General features: G+C 37.8%; 1 protein-coding gene across 1 annotated transcript in view; it reads right to left on the bottom strand.

The window, feature by feature from the left end:
- nrg3b (neuregulin 3b) overlaps positions 1 to 26,851 on the bottom strand; it is a 204,406-nt gene that overhangs the window by 74,343 nt on the left and 103,212 nt on the right. Inside the window, 1 exon segment of the mRNA XM_053340829.1 lies at positions 25,690 to 25,825. Within this exon segment, the coding sequence (XP_053196804.1) occupies positions 25,690 to 25,825 (136 nt within the window).

Below are 26,851 nucleotides of genomic sequence, written 5' to 3'. Positions count from 1 at the left end.
CTTTCATTTCTGTAATTTCAGTCTGTTGATCTGGGATCATTTTTCTGTAAATGTCATTCATTGTTACACTTAATGTGTTTTAGCAAAGGGTCTGAGTAAACTTGTTATGTTGCTCCCTATGTTCCCCTAGACATCAGAGCTTATATGTTATACTGTAAATGTTTATTATTGTTGTGTTGTTGGGGTATTGTATTATATTGTAAGCTGCGTCTTACTTTTGATAATGCACACCACAAACCAAAGCATCAAAAATCAATAAAGAGTTAATAATGAGTCTCAAAAGAGTCACATCCTTTGAACACTAAACGCTTCATAAAAATGTTGTTTATTGTATGGCTGTTGCATTAGATTGCATTATACCATGACCATTGTCATCACAGTTTTCTGGCTGGCGAGGGTCCTGAATATAAGAAATGTTCTTTTCCTACAATTACAGTAAAAAAGAAGATATGGGGCTTTAATCAACTTTACTGATAACAATACAACAATAATTTGCCATACAAAAATATATAACACATTTAAATTCTCTTCACAACACTTCAAGGTCTTAATGAACTCTACTGAGAGCAGTAGATGGTAATTATGCACATATAGTAGCAGATGGTACTGTGGAATTTGATTTCCTGTATTAACAACTGATTAATTTGAAACTGCAGAAAAGCACAACTTTGTTATTATGTTGTATGTGATGTGTGATAATGGTGCTTTTGACAGTATGTTGAAATTTAGTTCAAAAACACATGTATGTAATGTATCTACTACAAAGTATGTTGCTTTCTACTGGAAATATGTCGATGACAGGCTTTAATATTTTATATATGTACATTTATTTTATGTTTTTAATTTGACACAGGTGACACATGTAATTGCTGCCATGTCTTGTGTCATCCCTGTGGAAAATAATGCTTTGAACATCTTATCATTACACATCACACTGCAACATCTGTCCTACACGCTGCTCACAACTCGTCACAGGCAAGGCATGTTTTGACTTTTGTGAAAATGATCTACAAACAACATTAAAAGGAAACAGCATACTGTCAACATTTTCAATAGCTTCACAGCCTACCAAAGACACCGCACAGCCTAGCATGAACCCACCCCACTTAGTAATAAATAGCATTAAGTGATTGTTTCTGCTTTATTCTTGTTTCCCTCTCTTCTGTTTCTTTTCTGCTTTGTCTCATCTCAAAGACAGACTACACTTTCATACATTAAGAGGCGTAACGGCTGTCAGAAAATGTTTTAAATGCTTTGCTGTTGTTTTCTAATCTAAAAAGGTCACTTCTCCCAGTTTGTGGTGATTTTGTGTGGGCTACATTCATCAATATTTCAACTAATCATGGCATCATGGAGGTTCTTCCAAATGTTATAAACTTTTCAATTCTATATTCACAGCCATAATGGAAGAAAAAATTTAGCATATATGTAACAGGGGTAGCAGTTATATATACCTATGAAACATACACATGCTGTGCATAATCGACACACTTACATAAAGATATAATAAGCTGCTCATTACCCCACTCTCTTCACTAATTTCATTTTGAGCATTAACATTTTTATTATACAATTTTTCTACTTTCAATTATGTTGTATCCCACATTTTCATCCTGTTTATTTTAATGGTATTTATATTACCAATTAGATCATGTTACTCAATTTAAGTTGTGATGTACTTTTCATTTACTAGACGTTTTGGACTGTTGAAACTAAGATTTTAGACGTAATGTGTTTTTCAGTTATCTCACCTGCAGTTATCGTTAATTGGTTTCACATCTCTGTCTCATCAGTATATTTTAAGACATGCTGACAGTCTTTTCATCACTTTAGTTTGTTTGCACATTTATAGTTTGCTGATGTACAGAATGTGACTAATCTGATGTCAGGGAACAGACTTGTTTTTCCTCTTCATTTTCCTCTTTAAGGATAGATTCCCAGATTTTTCTGTCTTCAAACAGTAGTCAGATGCCCATATGAACATGAAAGAAGGTTTTTCTTGCTGTAATCATTCCTCCTGTCCATGCTGAACATTCAGAGATCTCTTCCTGATGTGCTCCCAATGTGAGTGATGTGGGATAAAATCCACAGGCCTTATTCATCAGAATTTAATATGAGGCTCCTGCAGTCTGACTTAATCAAATCAAGCTGGTACCTTCCAAGGTTGCTTTTTATTTTTAAAAAGTCACTGTGTTGTGTTTCTCCTCACAGTTTCTGTGTTGAGCTGCAGTGTAGAAATAGTAACAGAAAAGGGGAATTTGGCACTAAAAATGACTGCGACTTCGGAATATTTTCACTTGATTTGGCTAACTAGGACCGCTGAAGCGTCATATTGGCTTCAATTAACTGAACGGTGACTTTTCAACCTGATCGAAGACTGTGGAAGCAAATAAGGAAAAGTTCTCTTTAACAACCAATATGAACAGGAGGAACTGTTTTCAATTAAGTTATTATTGTTTTAAGACAGACTTAAAAAAATTGTGAACCTATCCTTGAGGTGGAAATCTAACTTTATCTTGTAACAAACTTGATTGTCATGTGTGCATTAAAAATAGTAAATGAATACATGTGTAATAGGTAGTACATTGGTGCAGTGGTTGGCAGTGTGGCCTCACAGCCTGGGGGTTGTGTGCTTGAACCCACTGACTGGCTGGGGCGTTTCTGTTTGCATTTGCATTTTGTCCCTGTGCCTGCGTAGGTTCTCTCCGTAGACTCTGGCTTCCTCCCACAGACCAAAAATATGCAGGTTAGGTTAATTGGTGACTCTAAATTGCTTGTAGGTGTGAGTGTGAATGGTTGTCTGTGAATATAACCATGGAAACTGTGTGTGTGCTCTGCACTATGCAATACTAGGACCATCTGTAGAGGGAAGTGGAAGATACACTGTATGGCAGTAGATAAAAGAGACTGGCTGACAAGGTGGGAGGTAAGGTAGGTTGTGTACTGTGCTGAATAAATGGAGTCTGGACTTAAATACTGAGACACTATCTGGTTTCCTAACAATGGTGGGAGCCTTGTCCATATAGAGGGGATCCTATTGTCAAAGATACCCAATCTGTTTTCTTTCCAATGCATACATCAGCAATCCTGCAAAGCCATAATCAATATGTGCATTTGCAGAAAGTCTGTGAAGAGAGACTGGATTATGTTTGTGATTTTTGGGGGCATATTTGTGGATAGCTGAATAGTGTGAAATATTGCAGTTGAGGAGGCCTTTGCACTGCAGCAGTCGCTTCTCTGAGATTCAGTTTTTCTCAGCTGCTGAAGGAAAGAGAGAAAATAAGTAATCCAGACACTCTTTATGATGTAATTGGACTTTTCTGGATTATGCCATGGTGTAGCTGGTATACTCTCAACTTTTGGGGTAATGTTGTTAAAAGCTGTTGTACCAACTTTTAGTGTGATGTTATATACTGTATGTAACCAAATGGGATCATCTTGCACAAGTGAATAAATCTATACTTTTGAGATGCAAACCAGATGAGAACCACACAGGAGATGCCAGTAAGATTGTATTGAGACCAAACACATCAAAGGCTACTGGAGTCACAGAAAACAAGGACTAATGTAGAGCCCTGGTCAAAATAGCAGGCCATTTGTTACTTTCATTAGAGCTGTCTCAATGCTACTGTACACTGCAGTCTGAGGCAGATTCATGGAGGTGATAGATATAGAGAAGTAAATGGAGCTCAAGATTGGAAATGTGCTTGCCATGTTTCAGATTTCAGTGTTGCTGATGAGCTTTTTTAACAGTAGTTAGAAAACAAGCAAATCTGCTTCTTTTGTCAATTCAGGAACAACAAATGAAATGAAATTAAATGAAATGCACCCTCTATTAGTTAATTAAGGATGTGTGGTGCTTCTTTGGATCATAACGTGCCAAATAAAATTGTTTAACCTTCCCCACCACACAAAAATGTGTTTTTCTTCTTGTTCATACAGCTGGATGTTTGACCTTCACTGTACAGAATGATGTATGTACAGAGTTTGACACTTAAGGGCTTCTTCAAATGAATCTGCTGAAGGTGGAAGTGGAAAGTTTCTTTATGCTCATTGAAAAGCAAATTTTAAGGGCTTGGCCTACAAACATGATCTGTGATATCATAACTGGTTTGGTCCAGTATGCAACTTAAATCAGTGTAATGTGGAAACTAGAAGCCTCCAATGCACATATACTGAAAATGGAGACATCCAGTACCAACCTCTGAAATATATTTGCATATTCATAGATTCTGGAATCTGGTATTTTAAACATGTCTGGAGGGGATCTTTAACTGTGGACAGTGAAAAAAAACTTTCACTTACAGCTACAGTACTATGTCAACAAAAATATCTCGTTGACAGTGGAAAGAGTTTTAGAGCAAATTGCCAGATGCATGCAAAATGTACTTTAAGGGAGCTGTCCTTTCAGCACTACAATAAAAGCCAAAGCCAAGAAAGACAATCCCAGTATTACTTTCATATCCAACTGTTGTCCTGCAGTTGTTGTGTGCTTGAATTTGTGTATTTCAAAGAAATGAATGCCTCACAGCACCTCATGCATCACACAGTAATCATATTTCATATTCATCTTTAAAAAAAATGTTTACAGCTGTAACTCAGTGAAAGGAGACATGCGTATTTTATTCCAGCACATTTACATATAATACATGACATGAGGCTAGGACTAGAGCCCACTTTTATTCAAACACTGACCTTTGTGTTGGACAGATAGCATTAATGAACTGCTATTAGTTCTGATATAGCCGTCATTCTTGCAGAAAGAAAAGGTCCAAAATGAGTTTGCCAAGCCAAACTCAGAGCTGCTGAGCACTTTATAATTTCTTTTTGCACTCCATTGTATTCCACAGATGCGCAAATCGCATTGTAAATAACCCAGAATTATGTTATCATCTGAAAGAGATGCGGGAGTCTAAATGATCTGTTGTTTATTTTTCATTTCAGCAGGGAAAAGTGCCAAATACCAGATCTGGGTGACATTTAAATTTTTGGTTGGAAAATGCCAGGGAATTAAGCACTCCTTGCTTCAGGTAGAAGGCACATATTGTGTTTTTCCAGGCTTTTTGTGGACCCATAATTATATAACATGTTTGTACAAATATATTCCAGAAATAAAAGAACAACATTTTTTTTCTTATTCAAATCAGATAAAGCCAACAGGTAAAGATTCAATCAGTATTAATGTGTTCAAGCTCTAGAGAGCAACATATATGATATTAACATAAAGCCAGATGTGAGAAACCTTGCTAATCCCACTCAGAATCTCAAGTTTTGCTTTTTGCAGCTGCTGAGATGGAGTTTCAGCTCATTGTTTTCATTGACTCCCAGCAGATCTCATCAACACATGCATACATGATGTGTATAGCATGCCATATAACATTGTGGCCAACTGCTCCTGCTATATGATCTGATGATATGCCACTTGTGTAGCTTGAAATGGCAGAGAGCCAAAGTAAACAAGTGCCTGGTGAAGAAAGTTGAGGATTTATCAACTTAAAGGAGCCAAATAATTTCTCAAGAGTGCTGTGGGTGGACCAAACCTGATTTATGTACGCGGAATACTGTACTTGCTGTAGCTGATAGTATATCAAAACTCTGTTTGAGGTTCTTTGGGAGATTGTACACATCATAACAATCTACTTTCCTCACAATTGCACAGACAGCAGTGAACATTTTAAAAAAACCCAACTGTATTCTTTGAAAAATATTAAACAAATAGAGTGATGTCAACAAAAGCAAGTCAAAATGTTTCCTGGACATGTATCGTATTATGTTGAATTGGAGCGAGGCAGCTCACTCTACTCATGGCCGACCCCTTGATGCTGCCAAGGCCCTCCACCCTGCCGGAGCTGCCCCTTTTCCCCTAGCCCTAAGATTAATTTTCATTTATAGAAGTAATGTTATACTGCCATCTAATTGTTGACTACAGATGGGCACTAACTGGAGCTTTATCGTGCCAATTCTCTGTCCAGATTTATCCATCCCTACAATCAAATGTGAAATCCCCATTAGAGGCTTGGTTGGGAGTGACAGTCAGGACAGATTATCTGGTAGTGTGAAGGCTTTACAGATTTATCCATCCATCTTAATCACTCTAATTGACTTGTGGACTGAGCCATCCTGATAATATGAAAACTCTTAGGTATCAGCAGCTGCACACGTCCTTTGAAAGGGATCAATGTTTCTCACCTTTCACAGAAAATACTGTTTTGTAGGCTTTATCGCTGCAAATTAAGGCATGTGTGATCACACACGAGCAACCAGATTAGAGGTCTTGACGTCAGTGACATATCAGGAATCAAGAGGATGATCTCAGCTATATCACTGAATGTATGGTACTGCTTTTCCTAATCATCTCACATATAAATGAGTGAGAAAAAAGAAACCTGTGGAGTTTTGTGATGTGATGCATTTTCAAAATGTCTGAGGATTTTAAGAGTTTTCTCATGTGGCCCCAGCATTTAAAAAGAAACTGCTGTTCTCAATCTACCATGACGTTACGCTCTCTCTCTCTCTCCCTCTCTCTCTCTCTCTCCCTCTCTGTGCTTCTTTTCTCCCTCTTCTCATTTAGATCCATTACTCACATTATCACTCATTTTGCCTCATAGTTGCTAATTGCTTTGTTTTACAAGCAAACTTTTATTAAAGTATTTAACTGCTGCAAAATGCCATTTTTTCCACACTGTGTATGGCTTTGTGTGTCAGCTATGGTAATGGGATCATTGATCTATTCATTCATCCTTTTACTTGTCTTGTCATATGTAGTAAAACTGTTCTTGAGCTGCAATATATATTCAGTGTTTAGTGGAATCAAGTTTGGCCTTTTTGAGTTCAATATCAAGTCCACCCATAAACACACCCACCACACACACATAAACAAATGATCACTATCAGAACTTTTTTTAATCAACTATACCCCTCTTGACACATCAGTATTAATTTCATCAGTCATATATGCAGCCTTACATTAAATTTGACACTCCACCATAGACCAATGGCATATTGATTGCACACATTTCACTGTGTAATATTCATGAGACAACATATACAACATATTCATGAGACAGCAGGGAAATATAAACTCAAACAAACCAAAATTAAAAAACGTGCAAACAGCATATAAACAAAAACTCCATAACATTTTTTTATTGAAGCATCATGTATTTAGGTGTGTGTGTGTGTGTGTGTGTGTGTGTGTGTGTGTGTGTGTGTTTGGGTTTTTCTGTAGAGGCAAGAGAGCATAAGAGGGAGATAGTATTAACCAATAAATAATATGACTACAATGTTAAACCAATCAAATATTAATTCAAAAAAATGAGCAAAGACAAACATATTGACATGATTGTGTGGAGGCCTGTCCACAGACCTGTTTGCTTTCCACAGATTTGTGCCACAACTAACATTGTTTAAAGACACTCAAACTTCTCCAAACTTTTACTATTCATAGACAAACACAAGCCCAGAATTTCACTCAGCTTCAAGTATTCGGCGAGAGTTTTAAGGGGTGGGTGCACACGCATTTGCACACATTTGCATGTCATTAGCACTTCAAACCTACAAACTTGAAAGGCTTTCCTTGTCAAGACACTCTAATCTTTCTCTCTCTCTCTCCCCGTCTCCCTCTCTTTCTCTCTGTTGTGTTCTTTCCCAGGTCTCTGCTCTCTCACACATGCAGTGATTAAGGAAGCTCAGGACATCAATTAGAAAGTTTAACCTCCTGCTCAGTCTTATGACAGCTCTTGGTGTATTGAAATCTATGATGTGCTTGTTTGTCTGGGTGTAGAGTTCAGTTCACGGCAGGTGCTGGACTCTTGACAAATATTCTAGAAAATGCCTGAAAACAAAAGGGAAATGAAATGATCCACTTATTGGTAATTTGACCAATAAGTGACTCAAAAGGTTGCCTACTGTACTAGAAGATACATGGATACTAGGGATGGGCATTTGAATACATTTTCTTGATCGATAATCGGGAAAATGAACGATCAATTATTGATTAATCATGATCTTTTATTTTAAAAATGCCATGATACGGGATGCTTGTAAAAGCAGCTGAGCACCAGGCTCTGAGCCAAACCTCTTCACATATCAATCAATAGAGCACTCTTAAACACAATTGAGCCTCTTTTAGAAACACTTCCAAAAAAACAAATCTAATAGCAACTTAATCAAAAACCAGAATATTACTACAAACTGACAGTTTTGGCCAAAATATAACGTTAGAGAACTCCAAAATGCACCCAGCCGAGCCGAGAGAGAAAGAGGGAGAAAGAGAGAGAGACAGAGATAATGTTACTTCCCAATTATGCCTATTTATCTACAGCCTCATAAAACAACAAGAGTGACTCACCTAAAGGCTACAGTGGTGACTGTCCACTGCTAACAAAGTAAAGTAACTCCAGCCTATTGATTCTTGTTGATTAGCATGTTAGCATGTTAGCATGCTCAGGGATTAGTGAGCGCAGCCTGGTGACAGGACCGAAGCAGCTGGGATGCAGAGCCATTGTGGTGCTATCCTGGGTAGCCTGGCCAAGCTGCAGGTTTACAATGAACTGTGTCATTTTTAGTTTGAAAAGGTCCCATGCCAAACTTCGCTTTCACTAAAATTTAAGATCAAACAAATAACTACAACAATAGCACCTGGTAATATTCTATACCTACACTGTTAGTGCAAGTCTAGTAGATACTGTGTTGTCTGGTATTCTATTAATAGGGCATGGTCCCCTACTGCATACTGTATACTGTAGATGAGTATTGGGAATTGTTATACAATGAATAAATAACACTGTGACTCTTATCTAATGATTAAAATGTATGTTAGTTTGTTTTTTGTGTGTTTTTTCTCATGTAAACCATAAACCAAAAATGTCAAACATGTACCCATCATCCTATACACCAGAATAGTGTTGTGTCTATGTCTGCACGTGCACGTCTGCATCTCTGTGTGTGGTGTGAGTGTGAGTGTGTGTGTGTGTGTTTTGAGTGAGTGAGAGCGAGAAAGCAGTGTAGTATTACTTTACAATCAAGAATTCAAGACGGTCTAATTATTTTTAATTTGTTGTTTGTAGCCAGCTCATACAACCCTGATGAACTCCTTCACAATGTTAATAGAATACTAATTTAATTAAGCCATTCAATTATTAAAAGAAAAGAAAAAGAAAATCAAAAAGCCAGCTTTTTCTGTTTTAAATAAACAGTGGCAACTCTGAACCCCATCAAACATTGAATTGGTCCAGATTTGATTTCGATTAATTATACTATATGAGTGCACTTGTGAGATTTTACCACAGTCTGATACTGACTGTGCACACAAGTCAGTTGGGACATGTGAAAAGTGTGCTCCTCTGCAGTAACCCTTTTTACATCATAATATTATACAAGCTTTGGTTTTCAACACAATGACACCATCTAATTAGAGGTGGCAGGACCTTTCACGTATTCTGCTCTACTGAGATTAGTAGAAACAGTGCTGACAAGCAGGAGACTGGCACCCTTGCGAAAATATCAACAAAGCTTCAACACCATCAACATCCAAAAAACCCAAAGGCATTTCAAAACATGTAATCACTGTCATGCTCCCCTGTAAAATGTTCATATCCACTGAACTGCTTGGAAAATTCCGACTCTGACAACATTGCTCCATTTCTTGTCATAAGTTGAGACAGCTTCCTCCACTGAAAAGAACTTCTAGAGCAGGGAAATAGAGAATACAGCAGTGCCTGGTGACATCTATCAAGGGCTTTCTTTGGTGTTAGCTAAAAAAAATATAGACATGTTTCTATACGATGTGGTTTATTAATTACAAGTGTAACATGCCATGTGTAAACTTTTATGTGTAAACGTAGGCATCCCTAAAGTACTGTATGAACATATAATGATTATCATAGCATTGGCCATTATTAAGTAAAACATAATGGGAGTAGCTTTCTGTCATGCTATTGAACATGCAAACACAACTCAAATGAAACTCCTGAATTATGTGATTAAGACTTGATTTACATTGCGTAGTGAAAGGCACCAGAGACATCTCTATTTCTGTTGAGATGACATGAGATTCACTAACAAGGAGTTCAGTGTCTTCCTGCAATTAGCTGAAGGAAAGTTGGAAGACACCCAGTTAGACAGTGATAGATGCTGCAGTATTTCCATTGCTCACTAAATTAAGCAGAAGTAACACAATCATCAATAAAAAACACAAAAACATACTGACAGATAACCATTCTGGGGCAGTCCCACAGAGGCCAAGGCGATTCCTCAGCTCATTATTTATAATGCCAAAGGTTGGGCAGAGGTCAGGCAGAGAGCAAGATGCAATGTCCATTATCATTTGTAACAGACCTGGATTTAATCAGCATTTGATGATATTGATTAAGTCAGACTCAAGATTTCTCACCCCAACTTGTGAAAAACAAACCAAATTAAACTGAGGTTCCATCTTGAGAGGTCAGCTACTTTTTCTCCAACCCCAATTAATGACATGAAGTCAAATGAACACATCTGCCCACAAGGTCAACGGTGAAGAAATATGACTTAAATCAGCCTTGAGTTTTTCAAAACACTTCTAAAACTTGTTTCCAGCATGCTTTCATCACAATATCAATTCACTACAGTTAGTTGGTTAATGCTGTACACTGACAACTTAGCATTTTCTGAACCCCTAGCCTCAATAGTAATGTTCCAGTAATAGCTTAGCAACAGCAACAGGGGCCTGTACAACAGAGCACGGTCTGGTAACGTCAAGACCGGGTCACAATCTGTCACCAATCTGACCCCTGACCAATCAGATCACTGTAAAATAAGGAGTCATCATTCCTACAGAATCCCCACATGAACAAAAGTCCTGAGTATACAATAAAGTGAAAGTAAAAAAAAGAGCAATATATTTTTATAGGTCAGTAGAAACATTTTATTGTTCCAGGCTTTCTATTTCCACTCTTCTGGTTTTAAAACAGAGCTTTTAACAAATGGAGAGATTGTTTACAACACTAAACACATAATGATGATTTTTAGCTGCATTTTAATAGCGCAAAGCCAGTTTAATCCCTGGAGTGACAGCTGACAGTGTGGATGATTTTACACTCTGACTCCATCACTGCAGCTCAGAATAACATGAGACAACTGTGTGATGATAATTGGAAATAAGAACAAAAGATTGTCTTCTATTAGAAAAATTATCCACACACTGGTAATTGGCTGCCATGATTATGAATGCAACATTGCGGTCAGATCTCATCAGTTAACTACTTTTCAACTCAGTTTCTGCTTCGGTAGCAGAAACTGTGGCATTACTCCAGTTTTTTTTATGTAAGATATTCAGATGGTTTCTTCATCATCCAACTAAATAGTAAAATATACCCACTCTATACTTAAGGCATATACCTACATGTATATTAAGCTTTTAATGTGGAAATTATTTCTAGTGTTTCTACATTTTTTTATTCTGTTGTATGACTACAGGCTATCATTTACATTTCACTTTGCTGAACATGACTTTTTGCTAAAACATACATTTTCTGCAGGTACTGTTTAATCTCATATGTTGCCTACTTCATTCATGATGCTGATGATGTCGCTTTTCATTAACAACCCTGCCTCTTTCACATGAAAATGCTAGCTGAATTGACCGAGTTAGTCGATAGCCAGCTTTGTAGTACTGGTTATCTGGACAGTCAATGTTGGGCTCAGTGATGCTAGATAACAAAAAGATATTCCGGGTATGTTGAACTTCCTTCGTAGTACAGGCCTCCAGTCTTTGTAGCTTTGGTTTAATCCACACCCCAAAGCAGGGTGCTTGGGGCTGCAGTAAGAAAGATACTAGTCATCTAAAGGATATGGAAGGTGTTATCTCTTTTTAGCCTTTAAAACCAAGAACACAAGACTAATGTGTAAAAAATTGATTTAACAATTAAATTAAACTAATCTAATGAAAGCTTCAATCATAAGGATGTCCAAGTTTTTGGTATGACAGGATACATGAAAAGCAGTTTGTTCATTACTATCACATCCACTGTGTCTCTCCAGCCAGTCCTGGCTGCTATCAGTCTAATCTAAATGTAAAGCCGCTGTTATCATGCTTATGTGCTGTGCTAGAATGGAAAGCTTCATAGGGGTAGAAAAAGAAACTAAGAGTGCTAAAGGAATGGTCAATTAATCTTTGCCATTCTTATTTTACCCACCTTGGTAGCTCTAGCACAAGGAGTTACACTATGACATATTTTGCACGTATGACTTCTCACGTGAATTAACCAACTCAGAATAAAACATCACTCTTCAGAGGACACCCCTTACCATAAATTCACTACACTCTTCTGTCAATACAGGTCACATGCACAAGACACACACATTACACAGCTCTCTAAAAAGGGCTCCATGAGAGTAAATAGCAGCAGAGATTTGCATATAGATAAGATGGTTTAGCCTGGAACTGGGTGCACACATGACAGACGCCTGTGTTCAAATTCAAATTCACTGTGGTTACATCAGATGCATGTGAATCAGCAGTCCTGTCTGACTGTAATGTACATGTAAGTATTCACAAGAGATTAATAAAAAGAACAAATCCCTACAGTTTCAGTGATAATTACAATACTCAATAAAAAAAGGCAATTAAACTTGGTGGTGCTGTTGCTACTGTCACCAGTCAATCCAATAACCCTGATAGAGATCTTATACTGTACTATATGGTGTCAACAAGAATATACTAGAGCTCATTTGCTGATTCAACAATATTTCAATTGCAACTGGCCTTAGTTTAATTTATACTGTTTTTCATCACTTTCTGTTTGTTGAAAAAATTCAAATTCGCTTTACTGTGTGCAACTGCTCTTTCGGCAGTTGGAGAATCCTCCACACATCCTCTCTCTGTTAGTCAAGATCTATGTGTATTGACAAATAAATATTTATCTCCCAGTTTGCTTGTTTGTTTCCCTGAGAACATGGATTAAACTAGTCTGTTCCTTGATAATTGATCTCAGCCTGAGACAGGTTGAGGTGGAACAATGGGATTTCTTTCTACCGCTCTCCGTCTCCTTTCATTTGCTACTTTACTTCATTAAATTCAAATTAAATTCAGGCATGTTCTATCAATAAACACAGACAGTTCTCCCAGTGCAGTACCAAAGCAATCTCTCTTTTAAAAAATATGCCAAGTAGAACAAAGACACCAGGAAAATCATGAATCACTTCAGTTTATTGATAATGAAATAACACCTTGGTCAAGCACCACCAACTATTTCTTTTATTTCTCTCCTTACATTTTCTATCTCTTGTTCAAGTAGTATCTTCTTTCCTGATTTTTGCCCAATCCTCTGCCTGTTTATCTCATTTGACACCCTCCGAAGGATAAAATGTACAAGATGCTGCTCAGGCAAAGCCGACAAAGATGCTACAAAGGAGTCCTGAGTCTTACTGTAATGTACTTTTAAGAAAGAAAAAGAAGGATGAAGGGAAGACAGGTGACGTTTTGTAATATCATGAAAGGACAACAGATGCTCATTAGCTACATTTTCACTGGCAGCCTAATTGGTTATCTTTTAATCCACAACAAAATAATGCCAAACCTCAGTATCATTACATATAAATAGAATTTGATGAAATCAGCGGAGCTCCCTCTGGTGGAGTACTTATGACAATCCTTGGCACAGTTGTGAAATATGTTTTAAGATCTAAAATGCACCTGATCCAAGAGGCTCAACCATCTGATATCCCTGGCATGAGAGGAAGCTACAACTTAAGTCTCCATCTCCTTCAATGTTTCCCTGTTCCCTGTTAACAAGGGGGAAAAAAATTACATCTAATTATCACAAGCAACCTACCACCTGTCCCTCTTCTTTTCTGTTTCTGTCTGGTCCTCTGGTCCTAATGACAGAGTAACCGACAGAGTTAGCAGTCCTTGAGAAAACCTTCAGAGATCCCATCTGCATTAGAGGTACATCAAAGTCTGCTGTCAACGTGTTTTTCTGTGCTCAAACATGATGATGTAGCGGCATTGTCTTCAGTCAATGTCCACTGCTGAAAATCATTTAGTCTAAACATCGGTAACGAGAAGCAGCTGTTATCCTCCACCAGCTGAGCTCGCAATGAAATGACAAGTAAAGTGCTGCAGGCAACTGACTGAGGCTGTATTGCTGCCTTCAAATCCACTGCAGTCTCTTCATGGTGGTTACATCCAAATGCTATGTCATTACATTATGGAAAGACTAAGCGTGCATTTGATGTGTGGGGAAGAGAGAGTGGAGGGAGATGCTGTGCTGTATGCGTGGGTGTGTCTGTCATCTTGTTTGTGATCTTCTCTGGCTTTGCAAATGGGATTTTGCATCTACAGTACTCTCTGGAAATGTGACTTTGTAAACGTGAAAACATACAGTGATATGATGTTTAACACTGTACGGTGATTAAATTCCACCAGTTTATTAGGTGGGTAATGTGAAATGTAAGAAATATGTTTCCATTATTATTTTTGTCTGTCTTTATTTTCAAAGGCATGTGTTTCTGCTCAGTCCTTTGAAAAATGTAAAATGTTGGACTGAAATTTTAAAATTCTCTCTCTGACTAAGGAAATATTTCTATAATGGTACTGCAGGTATTGTGCGTATTTTAGGAATGACTTACATATTTGTGGAAACATTTTGCTTCCAGTCTCAGTGTGTGTTTCCAATGGCAACTTCTGTAATGGCTACTGACTGGAGAACGTCTATACTGTATGGCCTACAAAGATTGAAAAAATATGTGTTCCCTTTTTCAACAAGCCCATGTGGCGTTGGCTATCAAATGTTAGTGATTTAAACTATCTCAACCTTAAACATTAAAAATGAAATGGGATGATCCTGATATGTTTGTAATTCACTCAGAAAGCAGAAGCTAGCAAGGTAGACTATAGCTTCCCCTCACAAAGTGGAAGCTTGACCCAGGAGGTGGGAGCTTCGTAATGTTAGGACAAGACCTTAGTTTTGGTCTATGATCATTTCATCACCTTCTGAGTCATTAATATACAAATCATGCACAAAAATTAAATAGAAACAACAGACAACAGACAACACTTAACAATGGCATTTGACATACTCTACCTTGTAATACTGTATTAAACAATGATAGATTAGTCTAAAACAGGGCTACCACCTTTTAACTTCAGCTTCGAGTTTCTGAGATTTGTTCCCAGGGGGAGGGGGAGGGGCTATTTTAGTAGTAGTGACCCACTCAACCTCTCTCTGGCATTATGAACACCTTTTTCATAAGACTTTTTTTTCTTTTCTTCTTGCTAATTTGTGTTTATTGGGTAGCATTATTGATATACATCCCAGTGATTACACACATTTTCTTCAAAACATAGGATATATAGGATCTCTGCTTCTCACTTATTCACTCACATCATCCAACTTCAGTCTCTCAGGTCTATCCAAATAGAAATAATATCTGAATAAGCAGCACCATAATGTGCAATGCACTGGTTTGTTGTTGCATACTTTCGGGTTCATGGACAACCTGTTAAAAGTGCTGCCTTAACCTTGTTACACTCTGAACCTCAGTCTGTCAGAACTTGGGGAAAAAAAGGAGAATGCTGTTCCTTCACTTCAAAATCTGAAATGTGACATCAGAGGAAGCGACAATGAAAAGTTAGCATGAGAAAAAGCATGTGTGGTGTGAGATCATGATATCCACGTCAGTTTTGTGAGTCTCATGCTCAGTGTGTAAGAGTTGGCAGCACTTTAATATACATTTTTTTCTAAAAGAGCTCAGTATGTAAATCACAGACCAGTGAAAGCTTTAATTGTCTGCAGGCATGATGGATTTTCTTGAAAACATGTCTTTCCAATGCTCATTAAGTCTTATAGTTTGAAAACCAAGGCAGCCTTTGTAAACTGAACATGTACACGTGACTCTTTGATCTGCAGTGTTGGTGACGGGCCTGCAGAATGTAAAATATAATCCTGAAAGAACCAAGTCGGAAGAAATGTATGGAGAAATGAATCACGTGTATTTACTGTAGTAGTCTGACTCATTATAAGACGAGTAATGTTTGACTTGCAGACATGTTTACGAAGAAATTGCTTATATATTGACAGTCAGTTGAAGATAAACAGTTTTGTTGTTGCCAGAAGAAGGCTGCATATTTCACACTAACCATTTTGGGGATCTAGTTATTTCAATGAATTAACTTGAATCAAAAACTGAATTGTCCCCTATACTAAGAAATAAGGAAATATGTTTGGTCAGTCATGGGATGCTGCCAACAGGTAGGTCCACCCCAATGTTTATAATTGTGTTGCTTTCATAAAGCAGCTGGGTGGGGTAGTGGGGGACATGGCCCATTGGCTTTAAGCCTGGAGAACGTCATCCCTAGCAGGATGGATCAGCAGAGGAGCGACAGCATTGTGGATTAGTGTGGCCTGTCAAGGTCTGATGGTGCAGTGACAATTTAATCGCTGAACTGGCTCCCCATAGAAAAAGGAAGATGAGAGGAAGAAAAACAGGAAGGGAAAGTTAAGAGGCTGTGGTCTTCATTTATATGATTCATTTTGTCATATCAGATTCTGTTAATACTGCTGTCAACATCTCCTGGGTCCTGGGAGAAAAACATAAACAGGCTCAAAGAGACACAGACAAACAGACACAGGCACTCTCACCCTATCCTTAAGCTTAACCCTACAGCAAACTACCAATAGAAATGCTTCTTTTGTAGAGGGGTTTTTTTTTATTCCTTTTGAGGGATTTCATGTTCTTCCTCATCAGGTTAGACGAACATGTCCCCTAAGGCATTTGGATGCACATATGCACACAGCGTAAGCACTTTGCTTATGAAATATTGGTTTTACTAGTTACCCATGAGCACCGATGGGTTTTAGAGGAACAGACATAAAACAAATCAATGCTCATTTAAATGTGATCTAATATCTTATGTCAGCATGCCTTTAGAAGAAGCAATCAAATGTGCAAATTTGTTCATGAATTATTCAAGACAGCAGTCATTCATACCATTAGGTGGCAATTATTTTAATGTCTGATCAATAAGAATCAATGCACAAAATATAATGCAAAGGATAAGCGATGATAGGGCATTTGGATGTAACTGCCATGGCTGGCACACTAGAAGTGAGTCAACAACATTTTTTTTTTCTGCTTCTGGCCTCACACTAATGAGGGAAGGAGTTACCATGGTAATAGTAGGCACGAGCTACCTTGAGCTTTGCCAGGCTTTTAATGAACACGCACACACACAAAGACACACACACACAGAGGATAGTGATTTCATCCTCCATGCTGAGGAGAAAAAAAGCTAAATCATTAAATATGTAGGGACATTTAGAGGTGTGGTAAAGCACACAGAAATCATTGTGGAGCACCATGGTAACTGAATGGTTCCTACAGTGCCACATATCTGCAAAGTGCCCCGTTCAAATACAGCAAGAGACCTTTGTTACATATCATGTCACTCCCGTTGTTTTTCTGTTGGCCAGTAACTGTCAAATAAAGGCAGAAATCCCAAAAATAATCTTAAAAGAAAACATTTGAAAAGTCAGCCCTTTTATTCTAATTATCATTATTAAAAAGGCAATAACAGTTCTCCTTTGCCTTTTCAAAGCATGACTTTGACTAAAACTATAATTAAATCAGTCAACACCAATTATTACAGGATTTTTATATCTATATTTATATTTTTCTACACTGATTTAATGTTTATGACCTTTGTCATACAAGCCACTTAAACCTTGATGTGAGCAACATCACATTAGAACAACGACATTAAAATGTCCTACCAGTGGAGATTAAGATGGAAAGCTGTCTTTGTACTTAAAATGCAAAATGCATCCTGTTTAATTTTTATGTAACCCTTTTTCGCAACTTTAGTCCAGGATAATAATCTGGAGTTTTCATGTTATTAGTTTGGATTTGCATATCTATCAGGATGAAACAATATTCAAAAGTCAGAATAATGGATTTTACAGTATAAAAAACATTAGCGATACTCAATGTGCAGTATCTAATGTTATTTCCTCTTCATGTTTCTCTTTGGTGAGGAGGCATCATCAGGCTGTTTCAACTACAAATCTTACTTGCAGCAGCTTTGCATCATCTGTGCAACAAAAGCAAGCCTCTGTGTACTGTGTTGTTGATACAATGCCCGTACAACTTAGGAAACATTCTGTTTGAAAGGGAGGCAAATGTTTTCAGTGAAGGGAGACCATTTTCCTACTCATTTTGAAAAAGAGATTTTGCAGCTAGGATGATGGTACTGCAGTCAAATATCAGTTTCATACAATACAAAAGAATGAAAAACAGTCCTTACATCATCCGACTCCACATACCACAATGAAGAATTCACATTTTGTCTGTACAGCAAATCCTGAGTACAGAATTCGCAGCTTGTCATTGTTGAATGTTCCAGCCATTTCTGTGCATCACTAGAACACAAGAGAGTGCTGCAGGTGGTGGCCAGAGATGTAGTGCACTCTCATTCCAGCTAATATAGTCCACAATACCCTTCCAACCATGGCTAACTGCATGCTTTTGGGTTGCTGAGCACATGTCAAACTGATACTGCTGAGCCCTTACATCAAAGTCAAAACCTGCCTCATTGAGCAGGTCCAATACTTTGAAACTAAAAAACCTGTTAAAAATAATTGCATTGAAAAATGAATCAAGAATGCAGCTCTATCTAGGGCGTATCGTCAATAAGGGCTAAACTGAAATGAAGGGCATCCATGCAGAATGATCAATTATGACACAGTTATTTCCATAAGATATCATCAGGGGCCATAAGGTCCTATTTTGTCTCGGGGTCTGGGAGGACTTTAAGTGGCTGTGGCAAGCTCTGCTTCACTGAATTACCCACATGCCCTCCTGCAGTCCACAGCCTTCACATACAGAGCTAACCTTTACACCACCAATTAACCTCCCATATCTTTGGAGCTGTTGCAATTTTCTAAGCTTTTGAACCAAACAAAGTTAAACAGTAATAATAACAAATAATAATTTCTGCTCAGCAAATCGAGGTTTTCGGTTTTGCTGGTTCACATTTGGTATTTTACTGAATTTCCATGAACTTGGCTGTGTTTATATATTAGGAGAGGAACAACATGATTAGTGTCAGTAATGATCATGCAATACTGAGATTCAAGGGTGAGGAATTACCATAATTTGCCCTTATACTGCTTGCCCATAGAGATCATATCAAATGTGCATGGTGCAAGGCACAGTCACTATGTTTCTAGAGGTTTTGTATAGTTTGTGGGAAGAAAAACAAACAAATATCATTCAAATGATTGTTTTTTCAATTCATTTAGTTAAAAAATTCATATTTATTTTGTATCTTTTTGTCATAATCTAATACACATGTGGGTGTGTATTGTGACTATTATTCAACAATAAACTATCAGCATGCATCATTATGCATAGAGTGACAGTTGTGGAGGTAGCTGAATTCTCCATGGTGCTGTCAGACACTGGCAAGTCCATGTTGCACTGGCACAGCCAACGTGTCCCAACAGTCAGCCTCAGGTACTGTTTTCTCCTCATGCACTATGGGCAACAATTCTCATAGAATCACAGAAAGACATATTATCTCTTCCAATTCTAATTTAATTTAAGGTGCAATATAGTTGCTATTGGCGATTCCCTACCTCTGGCACAAAGATATACTTTCCCCTTGGGGAGAAGCTTCTTCAGTGGCGTTTTCATTTCAGACTCACCATCATGAACCTGTCTCTGAGTGCTGAATACAAGAATAGGACAACAAGTGATATGATGTGGTATGACGGCCAGCTCTACTACACCTGCTGATAATGTATTCCTCCACCTTTGGCTTTTCCATATTTTCCTTGAATATATGCATTCTACATTTGTGCCGTGAGTGAGTATGACATCTCAGGGCCAATAAGAAGTGTGTCATCATCTTAGCCTCTACTTTTCTATCAGAGGTGCACATCAAAATCATATTTCTCATGCTCCTGAGGGAAGATTTGATATCAGTCACTGCCACAGAGTACAATATTGGGAATTACAATTATTCATGATTTGAAGCTTAATGTTTGAAATGAGACCAGGAGTTTATTTTTAGTTTTCTGTGATGTACCGGTAAGTTGACAGTGCATTGATAAAGTACTGCTTTTCAACAGCAACTTGGCTCATACTGTGCCGGTAATGGAGACTTTGGGGACAACTGTCATATAGCTTAGTATTTGTCTTATTAAATTAAACATCTTTACTCTCACTCATCCATAGATCAACTGTTCAGTGTGAGATTGCGTTCTCGAATTTACAGAAATGATTGGGTTTCAGCTACATTCATTTTGGAACATAAAATTGGTTTAAAATTGTTTTTTCTTGCTTTAAATCACATTTTATGATTGTTATGAACTCGCATACAGAATAATACATTCTGTCCAAAATTATTTTAACATATTGCAATATGTTTGACTTAAATACGCTGTCCTCTCAGAGAAAAAAAAAAGAGCACCTCTAACTCAAAAATGTATGAAATGAAAAATATATCTTTCAGTTTGATCTGTAAGTGATTTGTCAGCCATTTTCCACTTATCAAAGAAAGAATGAAAAGGTAATGGATTGGTTTAAAAGTCTTCCTCCTTCTACATTTATTGCACTTAGGGCCTGATTTACTAAAATTTTGCATGTGTAAAAATGTGTGCAAACTTGACATCACCCGCAAAAAATGTGCAAGCTGATCTACTAACACAGTGCACTGAGATTTGCGTCCTGCAACTGTACAAGATAATACGCGCTGTCCATTTAGTACGTTTGCCATAATGAAAATGTAATATGGGGCGTTTCAACCCCAGTGTGCAAAATAGAGGGAGGAGAAAATGCAAATATGTTATTTAGCACATGCATTGTGATTTACCAAACCCTATAAATAATATCTTTTGAAGGGCAGGTATTAACCGGCTGCTCACTGCGCTCAGATGACTTATGTTACTGTAGAGAGGAGGAAACGGAGGCACAGGACAGATTTTCTTCCACCTGTGTTAATATTTTTGGTTTTACTGTATTGACATTTTCACATATAATCTCTCATATGTCGGTTTTTCTGGTAATATTTGTTTTTGTTAAACTCGATATATTTGTTAACCTCTTCCACTAGAACCCGATCAAATATAATTTTGCGCTTGCAGCTTTCTGCTCGTCCAAACTCTCCATTCAGACACGCAAAACCCTCATTTAAATACTGCTGTCTCCACCCTGTTGCACCTGTTTTCATTTATTCTACATTATGCAGAAGTATATCACCCGCAAAACGCACGCAAAAAAAACTCGTAATCTATTCCACTGTGCACGCAATTTAGTACCCTTTATCTAGGATCTTAGTAAATCAGGCCCTTAGTGTATAATAAGCCACGACACTGATGTGAAAGTAGGTCTTAAACTCAAATTTGCATTTTTATTTTGGGAACCTTATTAGCATTGGCAAACATGAATATCCGGCAGAAAGCGGGGGCAGTGGGGGTTGGGAGTGAAGAAAATGTTTCATAGCAAAATTAATTGATTCCCAAGTTCAAAACTGTGTTGGCATCCAATGATTCAAGTGTTCAAAGATTGTTCTGACATCTTTACTTGTCGAATATTGGAGCAGATCCAACCATCTATTATGCTCTTTGCACAGTGGACTAGAGGAGAAGATGACGTCAAAGAAGGCAGCAATCGTTAAAGCTGAGAAGATAAGCTGTTATTGTCATGAGGACGCTGATCCGGCATTGCTTGAAGGGATGATTGATCAACACAAATACCTCCAGCACCTAAAACCCTAGTGTAATCATGTGTCTTATATTTCTTCAAATAACAACTTTTTCTCTGTTTGTTTGTATCCAAATAATGTTGATGGACAATATCTCAGTTCATCCCCATGGACATTACCTCTGACAGGAAGAATAACAGAATCAGCCAGCAGGATAACTTACACTGTGTATGGCATAGTGTGAATATAGTAATGACACAGAGGCGCACCATAGTGATCTGCAGGCTTCACATCACTGTTTTGGTTTGGCTCTCCATATGGTTGAATCCACAAAAAATAAAACTGTGGGAAGCCATTTTCAGCACAAACCCTCACACAAGCTGACAGTACACTACCTGCCCAGCATGAAATGGCAAAGATTCGAAGTAAACAAATGCCTGGTGAAGAGAGTTGAACATTTAGTAAGACAAAAAAAAAAAGACAACATTTTTTCGTCTTGACTTTAACAGAAAGCTGCCAACTCTTATGCATTGACTAATACCATTGACATTTAAAAAAGCTCTCAGGTTACATGCACATGGATAGATAAGACAGAGCAGCACAGCACAACAGCAGCAGCAAGTTATAAAGACCATCAGGAGGAGAGCAAGAAATATATATAAATCTTTCCAAGTTTGTTCTCCAGTTTTAAAACATAACCATGCACCCATGTTTGCATTTGTCATCCTTTTTCATGTGTGTGTGTGGACAGTGAAGGTGTCTCATAGTTTTTAATCTTGACATGTACTGTATGCCATGGCCATTTGTCTTATTTCATGAATTTGTCAGGTGGTACTCAACATCTGTAAAGTTGTAGAGCTGGTCTACGCAGAGCAGGGTTAGTAAAGTTATTGCAGTACTAAACATGGCCAGAGGTGGAGTGGGTCAATTTAAGGCTCATAATATTATGAACAAAAATAAGCACTACCCCACCCCCCCTCAACGGGAACAAGCTTAAGTCAAAAGTTGGCAGCAGTGTTTATCTCATGGAAATAAAATAATCAGTTTAAGAGATTTGGTGTTTGGTGTAAGTTGAATTATTTCAGCTTTACAGTATGAGGGCTGTGCTGAGTGACTTTTTGTTCCCAAGTGATCAAAAATCACTCAATGCAGCTTTAATGTGGACTGCAGGTTCTGTGCTTTTGTTTCCAAGCTACTTAAAGCAAGTTATCTACAAAAATTCATTAACTTTTGTGATTATTTTTCTTACAAAAGCGCTTTTGAAAACCTCAAGTACACCAGAGTTCCATCTAGTAGCGATGACATTAAACCGCGTCTACATGGAAGTGATTTTAGATTAGAAGAGCAAAGCGATTATATTTTCCAGATTTACTGCCTGTACTTTTCTCATGCAAAAGAAACAACCTCTCTATAAAAGCACCCACAAACCTGTAATCATTCTTTCACACAACAGGCACTCAGCTCGAGAGAAATTGGCAGACAGTGCCTCTAGGTTAGGCCCTCCAGTCTTTCCCTGAGTCCTATATTCAGTCATTCAACTGTCACTAATTATAGCCCAGAGTGTAGTTGCTACGAGGATTCTTGATGTCGCTGTCACACAGGTGGTGTGCTCCAAATGGTTGTGCAGTTCATCGTCATATGACATAAAACACACACTCAGATTTGCTGCTTGTGTAATTATTCCTATAGCCATAGCTATCATTCAGTGCAATAATATATGATATACTAAAATATAAAGTGTTGAGAATATGAAAACCTTAATCAGTATTTTTTAAATGTTTTTTCTGCAATACAAAATTATACGTTTTCATGTTTTAGTTACTATTAAAATCGTATAATAAATTTTAGTTTATATTTTTATGATATGAAAATGATAAGTCATGTGACTGATGATGTAATAATGTTAGAGAGTTTTAATTAAATGCATATTTTTTCTAACGTAGCCTACTTCTTTAAGAATCTTGACTGACCTTTCTCAGATGAAGATTTAGGCCCTTTAATTCCAGGTAGGTGTACTAATGAACTATGTTTCAATTCCACACCATTCAGCACAAGTCTTATCATGTATTTTTAAAGTGATGTATTTTTAACATGGTATATCAGATTGATGGACAAAAAAAGAGAGAATCAATATTTCTCATATGCATACAATTATGGGCCCCATCTTGCGGTCGGCGCACAGCGGATGGCGGGCGTGGCGCATGTGTCAGTTGTCATTTTCTCGCGCTGCACCCAAGTTGTCTAAATATCAAATGCACTTGCACCAGTCTGTGCGCCTATGGGCGTGTGAAAAATGAGGTGTGGTCAGGTGCATTGGTGGCGCGTTGCTATTTTGAGGCAGAGGAAAGCGATTGGGCTACTGACCAAAAAAAAAAAACAGATCTCAAGTCACTGGTGCATATTTCACTGTTATTTAAGGGGTGCATCATCAAGAGTCCGGGTAGGCGGGTATATAGGTGCAGACATTGTGCTTGTTACACACACAGATGAGCAGAAGCACACAAACATGCAAAACATCACTAATAAAAGGACCACAATGTGAATTTATATTATGATGTACATTAACGTATTAAAAAAAAGTCATAAGGATGTGCCACTATGTATCAGAATCAGTCAATCACAGTAATGATCAATGAAACTATCAATGTAGTCATGTAACCAATCCTGGTAAATCCGCCATCAAAACTAACAATCCGCCAAGGTGACAGATTGATTAATGAGGGGATTTAAGTCTGACCCTTTTAGACCATGCGCCTGACGCAGTGACTACTTTTCCGCCGTTAAAATAGTAAAAGTAGATTTGGACACGCCCCAAAGGCACTTGGGCCACGCGCTTCACGCCATGTGCTATAGATTGTTTAAATGGGGCCCTATATATACATGGTTAAAAGTGTGCTTTACTTGCATAATGTTACTGTTGTGTGTGTGGTTTTTGTAGTACAATAAAATGTAAACCTAAAGTCTTTAATGGCTAACATTGCAGTAATGAGAGCTAATGATAGCTGCTGAACTCTATTCGTTTTATGCTAATTATTATTTTATGCCATTTACTTAATTCTATCATCTGCTGTACATACACATATCATTTATTTTCTCTCATTTCTTTCTTTCGTGAATCAGATTGTATCTTCTGCTTTGAAAATACTGTTGTTTGCTTTCTATCACAACATTTAAAGAAACTTAACTGGGTGGCATAATAGACAAACAGTATGTGTTTGCTAATAGGCAAATAAGATGTCAAATGCATTACAAATAGATTGTGTTTGTTAATAAAAAAAACAAAACTATCTAGTTAATTGACCTTAAACATTTTAGTTGTGCCTACCACATAAAGAGTTCTGTCAAAGTCTGTTTAGGATATATTTACAGGAGTCACCTCTATTTATTCTGCTGGGCAGTCAGTCAGGTGTGAATGATTGCCTGAGTGAAACAAAAAAAAAATCTATTGCTTTTAAGTAAGATCAAATAACAATCTTGCAAGAGCCATTAAAATATGCCTCATACCGAAAAGGTCATATCAGACAACATTTATGTCAAGGGTAATACATGAGAAGGCTGTTTTATAAGACTGCTATCAACAGTAGTTCTGTCAAACCAAAATGAAGACAGAGGTTTGATCACGCTTCCACCCCATGTGCTTCCTAGTTGGTTTTACATGGGAAACATTTCTTTCCATTTGTGTAGTTTGGTTGTGCGGATCAGGGACTCAGCTGCATCTAATGCGACCAAAGCATCTCTGATCCCCCGGTTAGTGGTTTGGGTGATTATAGACATTCAGTGCATTTTAGGTGCATTTGCACAACGATTTCCCTGTGCTTCATTACTCTAAGAACACAATCTGTCAGGATGAAAAAAAAGCTACTTGAACGAAAATGACCTCAAGGTTACTGATTAGAGAGGATGGACAAATAGAGGAAACGTCAGTACTGAGAAAGAAACTTAATGTCTCCCTCACAAATACACACACACGCAGGCACACACACGCACACTGCTATCACACTGACCTGCAGTGTCTGTGAACCCCAGCCACGGTCTCAATGATGGAGCACTCCCCCTCATTTAGGCAGAAGGCCAGGTCCTTGTCTTCCACACATGGCTTGAAGACCTCTGAGCGTAGACTAGGAAGTGTGGGGGCCATTGCTGAAGACAAAAAGAGAAAGGGAAACAGAGGCAGATTTAGATAGTGTTAGACAGAAAAAGACAAAAAAGATAATTTCTCTCATTCTTTCAACTTTGTATCTCAAATCATAGCTAATTCGCACAGGAGCATTTCTCATTTCTTTAATCTCTTTGATGTGCTACTGCACATGCCATTATGTTTTAGTATACATATATGGTGATTGCTTTTTATACCGAGATGAAAGCTTTTCTCAGACAGAAATAGAAGACTTCAATCCTTGTTGTTTTCTGAAACTTAGTGAGCTAGAGGCAGGATAGCCTGGGGAACGACTTCCTTCACTATGGAAGGAGACAAATGAGTATTTCCTGCTTGATGGTTTGAAACTTGGACCTGCAATAGACGAATAATGGAGTAATGAACTGCAATCATATTCACCATCAGTATTGAACTGCCTTTTTGAGTATATGTTCTGTTAGTTGATTTCATTAAAACTATGTACTCTTTTCCAGTTTTTTTTGTGAATTTTTTGATTTACTGCTTTAGTAAACACAGAAATAAATTACCGAGATAAGGAAGTGAAACGATGATATGTTAGTACTCCACTACACAGTGACAGAACAGAGAGAGATGGGTCTGGCAATGTAGCTTTAATTCTCTTCTTCTTGTCTGACCCTGAGCAGCTCTCACATAAAGAGCATGGCTGCCATGTATAAGCACTGCAATGCAGGGTTCTCCACCCTGTGAAATATGCACAGCTGTCAGGCATGTGGTCACAGTGATGTATAAATATTGTGTGCTAGCATGTGCAACCACACGCTGCTGTATGCAGATGTTCTATCAAATTCCTTCATGCACGAGAGTACGCATGATGAAATACACGCGTGCACACACACATACACACATGTCTACAGTGACAAAGAAATTATTACTCAGATGCTCATGCACTCCATCATGTAGTCAAGTGTTGAAAATTGGATTGACGGGTATTATGCTCAATAACTTGCCAATACAATTGCATTACGCATCTGATTCTGCTTCCATCCATT

Source organism: Scomber japonicus, chromosome 20 (genome assembly GCF_027409825.1).
Source record: "Scomber japonicus isolate fScoJap1 chromosome 20, fScoJap1.pri, whole genome shotgun sequence".
NCBI lineage: Eukaryota > Metazoa > Chordata > Actinopteri > Scombriformes > Scombridae > Scomber > Scomber japonicus.
Note: the sequence above shows the minus strand (reverse complement) of the source record. Positions and strands in the feature narration are given on the sequence as shown.